At 37.2% G+C, this 9,363-nt stretch overlaps 1 protein-coding gene across 7 annotated transcripts in view; it reads right to left on the minus strand.

Annotated features, from left to right (window-relative positions):
• Nucleotides 1-9,363, minus strand: part of NR2C1 (nuclear receptor subfamily 2 group C member 1) — a 58,440-nt gene that overhangs the window by 2,345 nt on the left and 46,732 nt on the right. For 4 of the 7 annotated variants that reach the window (XM_017515927.2, XM_017515932.2, XM_017515914.2 and 1 more), the window contains exons 11-13: nt 7,851-7,990; nt 5,194-5,331; nt 2,140-2,245 (exon numbers count right to left, since the gene is read on the minus strand). In XM_017515927.2, the coding sequence (XP_017371416.1) occupies nt 2,140-2,245; nt 5,194-5,331; nt 7,851-7,990 (384 nt within the window). Of the gene's footprint in view, nt 1-879; nt 1,049-2,139; nt 2,246-5,193; nt 5,332-7,850; nt 7,991-9,363 lie in introns of all 7 variants that reach the window. The other 3 variants (XR_001820932.2, XM_017515920.2, XM_017515942.2) reach the window with 3 other exon arrangements.

The raw sequence follows: 9,363 nt of genomic DNA on the forward strand, positions 1-9,363 counted from the left end.
GTGAGCCGAGATCGCGCCATTGCACTCCAGCCTGGGTAACAGCAATACTCTGCCTCAAAAAAAAAAAAAAAAACAACAAAAAACAAAAACTCCTTTCAGGTTTTAAGAATGACAATGTTTTGTGTTATCAGGACATAAGACATTTTCTTGGTTTTGCTCTGCAAAAAAACTACTGGAAATGGCAAAACAGGCAACAGTTGCTATTACTGGGAAGAGCAGAGAATGCGGAATCAAGACTGTTGGGTTCAAATCTTGATTGAACTGCCCACTACCTATATAAATGTGTGCATGCCACTTACTCACTGTCTCTCACAATGCTGTTGCAAGAATGAATGAAATGATCCCTGCCAGTTTCTGTGCCAGGTGGTGAGGTTCCTTAGGGCAGGACCCTATCTTGTGTGAAACTGCCTTATAAGTTGAAAACTGCTATCCACGGACAATGTATTGTTTTTAAGTAAGCAAGAATGTAAAAAACTGAGAAAGAGGTACAGTCACAAAGGAGTAAAAATTTATTTTTAATGAGGTATAGAGTGACCTTCTTTTTTTTTTTTTTTGACGAGTCTTATTCTGTCACCCAGGCTGGAGTGCAATGGCTCGATCTTGGCTCACTGCAACCTCCTCCTCCCGGGTTCAGGTGATTCTCCTACCTCAGCCTCCCGAATAGCTAAGATTAAAGGTGCCCGCCATCATGCCCAGCTAATTTTTGCATTTTCAGTGGAGATGGGGTTTCACTACATTGGCCAGGCTGGTCTCGAACTCCTGACCTTAGGGGATCCACCCGCCTTGGCCTCCCAAAGTGCTGGGATTACAGGCGTGAACCACCGCGCCTGGCCTAGAGTAACTTTTAAAGATGCTGAAAAACAACCACAACAAAACCACCTTTCCAAAAAGATTGTGGTGGGTTTATCCTTCTGTCCTAAGGCCTTGCACTCTTAACACTTCAGACCAAATGAGACCAGCAGCCCCCAGGATGAAGTGATCTTCCTGTAGCTGTGTGCTCTACTTCTCAAATTACTCAGCATCCACAAATTACTCAGCATCTACAGAACTGGTAGAAAGCAGGATAGGAAAACAAGTTAGATAAACTAAGGTTGATATTTGAGATGAGACTGGTTTATAAATCTACATTATTTAATATATATAAAAAATTATATTTAAAAATGTTATTTTACTAGTTTGAAGTATGCTAAACTAATAAGATGTTTTATTTATTAGAAGCAAACACACTTAAACAGCCTTTACTATATGATAGGCACAGTCCTAAGCACTTTACATATATTAACTGATTTAATCCTTAATTGTAAAAAGTGACTACTATTATTATCTCCATTTATAGGTAAGGAAATGTGCCCAAGGTTATGAAACTAGTAAGTGCCAGAGTCAGGATTCAAATCCAGATACTCTGGCTCTGTAACCATGTGCCTAACCCCTTGGCTATAATGTCCCTCTTTAAAAAGAAAGTGGCTCTTATAAAAAAAGTTTTCTCAAAGAACATTGGCCAGCAATAGCTTGGACAGAATTTCATAAGCCATGTTTCAAAATTAATTATAAAATAGTCTAATGCTGTTTGTTATTTTTTAGTATTATTTTGGACAGGGTCTCGCTCTGTCACCCAGACTGGAGTGTAGCAAAGTGATCACAGCAAAGTGATCATTGCAGTCTCACCTCAGCTTACTGGGTAGCTGGGACTACAGGCATGTGCCATCACCACCCCCCGACCCCCCGGCTAATTTTTACATTGTTTTGTAGAGACAGGGTTTCACCATGTTGTCTAGGCTGGTTTCTGATTATTTTTTATCCTCTTTTTACTAACAAAATTCATTATTTCATCTGAAGAGAAAGAGTTTGGACTTTAGAGTCTGACTACCTGGGTTCACAGACAGGTGCTATCATTTACTATGTGACCTTGAGTAAAGGTAACCTGTGTTGAAGCCTCCTCTTATATAAAATGCAAGAGCTAGATGAAATATTTTATGTAACGTACTTGCAACAATGCAATACTATTTTTTATAGCATTAGCATTTCAAAGGTTAAGACTGCCTAAAACGCATAATTACTGTAAAACTAGAAATAATGAGAAAACAGATCCACAAAAGGTTTTTAAATTATTTTAATTATATAGTATTTAACTCTAGATACCTGTAGGTGTCATCTGGATATGTTTTGGTTATATAATCTTGGAATTCCACATAAGCTTTTTCCTGAAATTTCTCTATCTGTTCCATGTTTTCTAGGCCTGGATGATCTGAAACATTAAAGAATACATTGGCACCGTAGTTCTGAATGTTCATTTAAGACAGTGGAGATGGAAAGAATAGTTAAGTCAAAAAAGAACCCTATCATAAAATCTGTGGCTCATTCATTCCACAAATACTGACTGAGCCCACCTACTATGCACCAAGCACTATATTTTACATATTTAAAATTTTTTTTTATCTGATATACATATGCCAACAACTAATAAACAAGTGGATGTTACCAAAATAAACAGTTTTTTCTCCATTCCAAAAGTAATAGGAAGGCATTTGGTAACTTTGCTTTTAACAAGAGTAAAAGGCTAAAATGACTCAGCTTAAAAAGACATTTTAAATCCAAGAAATATTTGCAGATTATATTCTATGCCATATTTTTATAAGATAAAAATTCCATTAATTTTAGGTAAAAAGATATATAAGAAATTATGAAACCATAAATATCATCTCTATCAGAAAAAGTATAACAGAAATGTGAAATAATCTGTAAGTATTTCAATGATCATTGTAACATTTAACAAAAACAGAAATATTAAAAGAACTTCATAAAAATTATGCCTTGCTGAAGAAATGTTGAATATGGAAAGCTCTGTTCTCATGGATGAAAATTTTTAAAAGTAATAAATGGAAAATCCTAAAAATACTTAGTAAAATAAAATTAAAATCAATACATTAGAATATAAACTTCAGGCCTGGCGCGGTGGCTCAAGCCTGTAATCCCAGCACTGTGGGAGGCCGAGGCGGGTGGATCACGAGGTCAGGAGATCGAGACCATCCTGGTCAACATGGTGAAACCCCGTCTCTACTAAAAATACAAAACATTAGCTGGGCATGGTGGCGCGTGCCTGTAATCCCAGCGACTCAGGAGGCTGGGGCAGGAGAATTGCCTGAACAGGGAGGCGGAAGTTGCGGTGAGCCGAGATCGCGCCATTGCACTCCAGCCTGGGTAACAAGAGGGAAACTCCGTCTCAAAAAAAAAAAAAAAAAAAAAAAAAAAAAAAAAAAGAATATAAACTTCAAATCTATGTTCTTTCAATTTTCACCTGAGGAAAATGAAGGTGACAAATTGTGATAAGAATAGACACATATGTTACTAACTCATAAGAAACATTAGAAGAAACAGTACAACAGGCTTTAATGTTCTTACTTGTATCACTGGCAGAAAGAAGCAGGTTTGCTCAGATAATTTTATTATGATGCACAAGAACAGGAACATTGATCAGACTGAAAAATACAGAACCTAACTTAAAGAACAATTTCTCTTGTTCAGAAATTGATCATTGAGAGTTTACCATCATTTTATCATCTATGAAAACTGTAAACTGGCAGGAAACAAGAGACAGTTTTTCTATTTGCTGGTAACTCATATAAGATGTTTGGAAATTTAACCCATCATCATAGTAATACTCATCTCTCATTCTGCCATTTAGTAATGCCAAAAAATACACACCTAAGAATTCAAGGCATCATTTTTATGAAGTTCTTTTAAAATTTGTTTTTGTGAAATGTTATAGTGACCACTGAAATGCTTAGAGTGTTTCATATTTCTATTATAATTTTTTTAATAGAGATATTTATGATTTCATAATTTCTTATATACCTTGATGTGGCAACAGAAATAGAGGTCTATAATATTTTTTTATATTTTATTTCTGAGACAGCATCTCTATCTGTCTCCCAGGCTACAATGCAGTGGCATGACCAGAGCTCACTGCAGCCTCAAACTCTCAGGCTCAAGTGATCCTGCCACCTCACCCTCCTGAGTAGCTGAGACTACAGGTGCACACCGGCACATCCAGCTGATTTTTTCCATTTTGATTTTTGTAGAGAAGAGGTCTCATTATGTTGCCCAGGCTTCTCCAACTTCTGACCAATGCTCCCACCTTGGCCTCTCAAAGTGTAGGGATTACAAGCATGAGCTATTGCACCCTGCCTAAGTCTATCATATTATTTCACAGACTTCTCAACCTCCCTTTTTATATCCTGATAAATGTCTAACATCGTTAAAATTCACCAATTTAAAGCGTACAATTCAGGCTGGGTGCAGTGGCTGACGGCTGTAATCCCAGAACTCTGGGAGGCTAAGCAAGGCCTCCCAAAGACCTAAGATCACCTTAGGTCAGGAGTTCAACATCAGCTTAGCCAACATAGTGAAACCTGTCTCTACTAAAAATACAAAAATGAGCCAGGCGTGGTGGTGTATGCCTCTAATCCCAGCAACTGTGGAGGCTGAGGCAGGAGAATCACTGGAACATGGGAGGCAGAGGTTGCAGTGAACCAAGACTGTGCCATTGCACTCCAGCCTGGGTGAGAGAGTGAGACTCAAAAAATATATATAGTATTTTCACAGAGTGGTACAACCATCAGAACAACCTAATTTTGGAACATTTTTGTCACTCCAAAAAAAAAAAAAAAAACACTTATTAGCAGTCACTTCCCGTTTTTTCCTTTTCCTTGGCCTGTGGCAACCACTTACCTATTTTATGTCTATACAGGTTTGCCTATTTTGCATATTTTATATAAATGAAATCAAAAACGTTCATTTAGCAGAACATTTTAAAGGTTCATCCGTATTGTAGTAGGTACTAGAATTTCCTTCCTTTTTATGCCTTAATGATATTCCATTGCATGTATATATTACATTTTAGTTATTTCTTCATCTGTTGACGGACATTTTGGTTGTCTCCACTTTTTGGCTATTATGAATAATGCTGCTCTATTTAGATACACATTCTTGCACAGATACATATTTTCATTTCTCTTGGGCTGATAAGTGAAGCTGCTGAGTCATATAACTCCACGTTTAACCTTTTGAAGAACCACTAAACTCTTTTCCAAAGCAACTGCACCATTTTACATTCCCACTTGCAACATATGAGGGTTTCTATTTCTCCACATCCTGAAACATTTTATTTTGAATGAATAGTAAATGTTTATATACCTGGACTGAAGAGTACTATTGCCTTCAGGTAGGCATATTCATATCCATCAATGCAGAGTTTAACCATGCTGTTACAAAACTCCTGTAGTCGGAAGATGTGGTCCATCAACAATTTTCTTCTTTCTGTTGACATTTTATCTTTAATTAAAAATAAACAAATGTTTCTAGTTTCTGTCTAAAATGAACTACTTTCATCCAATGCATTTCCCTCAGGAATTCTGAAAAATTTTCTAATTCTTAAATTTTTTTTGAGACAGGGTTTTACTCCTGTTGTCCAGGCTGGAGTGCAGTGGGGCCATCTTGGCTCACTGCAACCTCCGCCTCCTGGATTCAAGCAATTCTCCTGCCTCAGCTTCCCAAGTAGCTGGGACTAGAGGTGCATGCTACTCTGCCCAGCTAATGTTTGTATTTCTCATAAAGATGGGCTTTTACCATGTTGCCCAGGCTGGTCTTGAACTCCTGGGCTCAAGTGATTAGCCCACCTATACTTCCCAAAGTGTTGGGATCATGAGCCACTGTGCCTGGCCTTCCTCTCATGAATTTTTAAGCTTTGAGTATAATCAATGTAGAAATGTTTAAAATTCAGTATTTCTGCAATTATAGCTAAAATTAATCATCTTAAGATACTGTTCATTCAACAAGAAGCTGTTAGTATACAATCTGTATAAAAATTCTAAGTAGAAAGGTTTATATTTATTTATTTTTTTTTGAGACAAGAGTCTCGCTCTGTTGCCCAAGTCTGGAGTGCAGTGGGTGATCCTGACTCACTACAACCTCCAACTCCTGGGTTCAAACAATTCTCCCACCTCAAGCCTCCCGAATAGCAGGGACTACAGGTGCACATTACCATGCATGGCCAAATTTTGTATTTTTAGTAGAGTCAAGGTTTCCCCATGTTGGCCAGGCTGGTCTTGAACTCCTGACCTAAAGTGATCTGCCTGCTTCAGCCTCCCAAATTGTGAGCCACCACACCCAGCCAGGTTTATATTTCATCTTAATTCTTTTGATGTTGCAAAAGTACTTTTAAAAAATGAATTAGTTTCTCATGGTAATTGCTTTTGGAAAAAATTATATATAAAAAATGGATTATGTGAATGTTTATGGCACCTTACTTGTTTAAAAAAAACAAAAAAGAAAAACTTTAAACGTAATGGCTCCTTTTTAAAAAAAAAGAAAAAGAAATGGGTCTCAATCTGTTGGCCAGGCTAGGGTGCAGTGGTGCAATCATAGCTCACTGCAACCTCAAATTCCTGGGCTCAAGTAATCCTCTGCCCCAGATTCCTAAGTAGCTGGGACTACAGGTATGTGCCACCGTGGCCAACAAATTTTTAAAAATTTTTTTGTAGAGGCAGGGTACCACTGTATTGTCCAGGCTGGTCTCAAACTCCTAGGCTCAAGCAATCTCACCTCAGCATTCCAAAGTGCTGAGATAATAGGCGTGAGCCATCTCGCCTGGCTGAAATGTTTGCTTTCAAGATACACCTTTGAGAAGACAGAATGTAAAGATAACCATCTAAAACACTGGAAAACTAGAATAAGACTCAAATTTTGGTAATAGGACTTTATTTAAACTTATATTGGTTGGGAAAAAATGAGCAAAACCATCTACATGTTTTACTACCAAGACTACTATAATAAAAACAAATACCTAATAAAAATGTTGTTAAGAAGAAAGAAAACTGAGGCAGAATAAAGTTTTACAATAAAGATTTTAATATTTAAAAGTGTGTTATTGACTTTGGGGAAAAAAAGATTTTAATTTATAGCAGAGGGACATATGTAAAACACATCCATTAGTAATCTGTCAATCACAGCTTTCCTGAAGGTAGGCTTTATAACCATTACAGGCATGTAAGACATGAACCAGGGGTAGGAGTCCGTAAGTAAGATGGGAATGTGATGCTGCCTTCTGGTAGATCTATTTTTGATGACATTTTAAGGTGATTACCCCTCTGCTATTAAATATAAGGAAGAAGCAAATGACTTAAAAATTATATAAAACAAGAAATAGAATATGCTAGGGAACTAAAAGGTAGTCCCCAATTTATAAATTATTCCTGAGCTCAAAAGGCAATTTTCCCCATTTGTTGATGGGGCACCGTTTGGGGTAATCATAAACCATTCTATAGTTAAGCATTTATAAGTCAGTGAGTGGTCGTCTCGTGAAATGAATGAGAGCTGCAATTACCTTGGCATCTAGGAAAGGAAAAATAGAATAAAAAGTATTGTTCCTTGACTCTTCAGAACTGTTTAGGTGAGAGAATACACCCTGATGAATTGATACAAAATCAATCTATCTTAGGATTCAAAGGGTTATAATAAAGAAAGGCAGTTCAAAAATTGTTGAGCAGTATATATTTTAAAATATTTGATCCCCTCTACAGAAGCTCACCCTGGATTCTTTGATAGTTGCACGAAAATTCACAAGGCCTGGTCTGAAATAGCCTGCCATACTTAAGTATACTGTCTTCGATTTTATTTTACTCTCTTTAAAAAACATTTTTAGATGACCCGTGAATTTATACAATTGTAAAAATTATCTAAAGAAGAGCTTTGGTACCTAAAACGCTAATTATTAGCTATCTAACTTTAGTCATAACATGCAATGAAACTCATGCCTTCTACATCCTGGAAAAGGTAAGGAAGGTGCTTTTTACCTTGTTGAAGACTACCGTGAAGACAATTGACAAATGTTGCTAATATAGTTGCTACATTCATCACTTGCCAGCACTGGGCAAGACCAAGAGTAAAAAGTTCATTCCAGTAAGCTTTCACCAGTAATATGCTGTTTTCTTGCCTATTAAAAACAGTAATAAAAGCACAAATCAGGTATTATTAAAATAAGTTATATAAATTTACACCTAGTCCAAATATTTAAAAGTAACATATTACTAAATTAAAATTACCTAGAAAAGATCTGATCGAGTCTGTGTTTTGTAGAGCTGATAACAAAATGAGAAACGAGGAAAGCTTAGACATTTAAATAGTAGCTAGCTCATTATCAATCAGCCAGTTTATAAGAACAATTGCAAGTAATATTTCAAACTAAACAAGTTGGGGCTTTAACTTTACATTTCATAGAAATGGAATAAAAATTGTTCTTAAAAGCAAATGCATATATTTAAAAAAAAAAATGACCAACCACCACCACCTTTTCCAAGCTTTCTTTTGTTCTGAATACAGGCAAATACTGTTAAAAAGAAAGGGCAATTAGAATTATTTTATTTTTTGAGACAGAGTCTTGCTGTGCCACCCAGGCTGGAGTACAATGGTGCAATCTCAGCTCACTGCAACCTCTGCCTCCTGGGTTTAAGCAATTTTTGTGCCTCAGCCTCCTGAGTAGCTGGGATTACAGGCATGCACCACCACACACAGCTCATTTTTGAATTTTTAGTAGAGACAGAGTTTTACCATGTTGACCAGGCTGGTCTTGAACTCCTGACCTCAGGTGATCTGCCCACCTTGGCCTCCCAAAGTGCTCGGATTACAGGCATGGAACACCGCTCCCAGCCTCTATAATTATTTTATGGTATGCAAGCAACCAATTTTAGGAGAAAAGTGGTTCATTGAATAAGTATGTTTCAGATGAGATATTAGTATCCCTACAAATGAGATCCCCAGGATTTTACTATGAATAACAAGAGATTAGAAAGGTCAAAAGTTCTTTCCTGAATTTCTAAGTAAGTAATCTTAGCAGCATAGAAGAGTAGAAAAAGTATTTAACAGGAGTCAAAGCACCACAGTTTAAACCTACTTATCCATTTGAAATTAGGCAAATAAACTTCCCAGGTCTCAGGCTGTCTAACTATATAAAATGCAGAGACACTATATATCCTATATCTTGCTTAGAGTTAATTAAGAAGTAAAATATAAGAATTAGCCAGGCTGGGTGCGGTAACTCATGCCTGTAATCCCAGCACTTTGGGAAGCTGAGGCAGACACATCACTTGAGCCCAGGAGATCCAGATCAGTCTGGGGAACATGGCGAAACCCTATCTCTACAAAAAATACAAAAATTAGCTGGGAATGGAAGTGCACACCTGTAGTGCCAGCTACTTGGGAGGCTGAGGTGGGAGGATCACCTGAGCCTGGGGAAGTCGAGGCTTCAGTGAGCTGTGATCGCACCAATGCATTCCACCTTGGGCAACAGAGTGAGACCCTGTGTATTAA

Source organism: Cebus imitator, unplaced genomic scaffold (genome assembly GCF_001604975.1).
Source record: "Cebus imitator isolate Cc_AM_T3 unplaced genomic scaffold, Cebus_imitator-1.0 Scaffold18, whole genome shotgun sequence".
NCBI lineage: Eukaryota > Metazoa > Chordata > Mammalia > Primates > Cebidae > Cebus > Cebus imitator.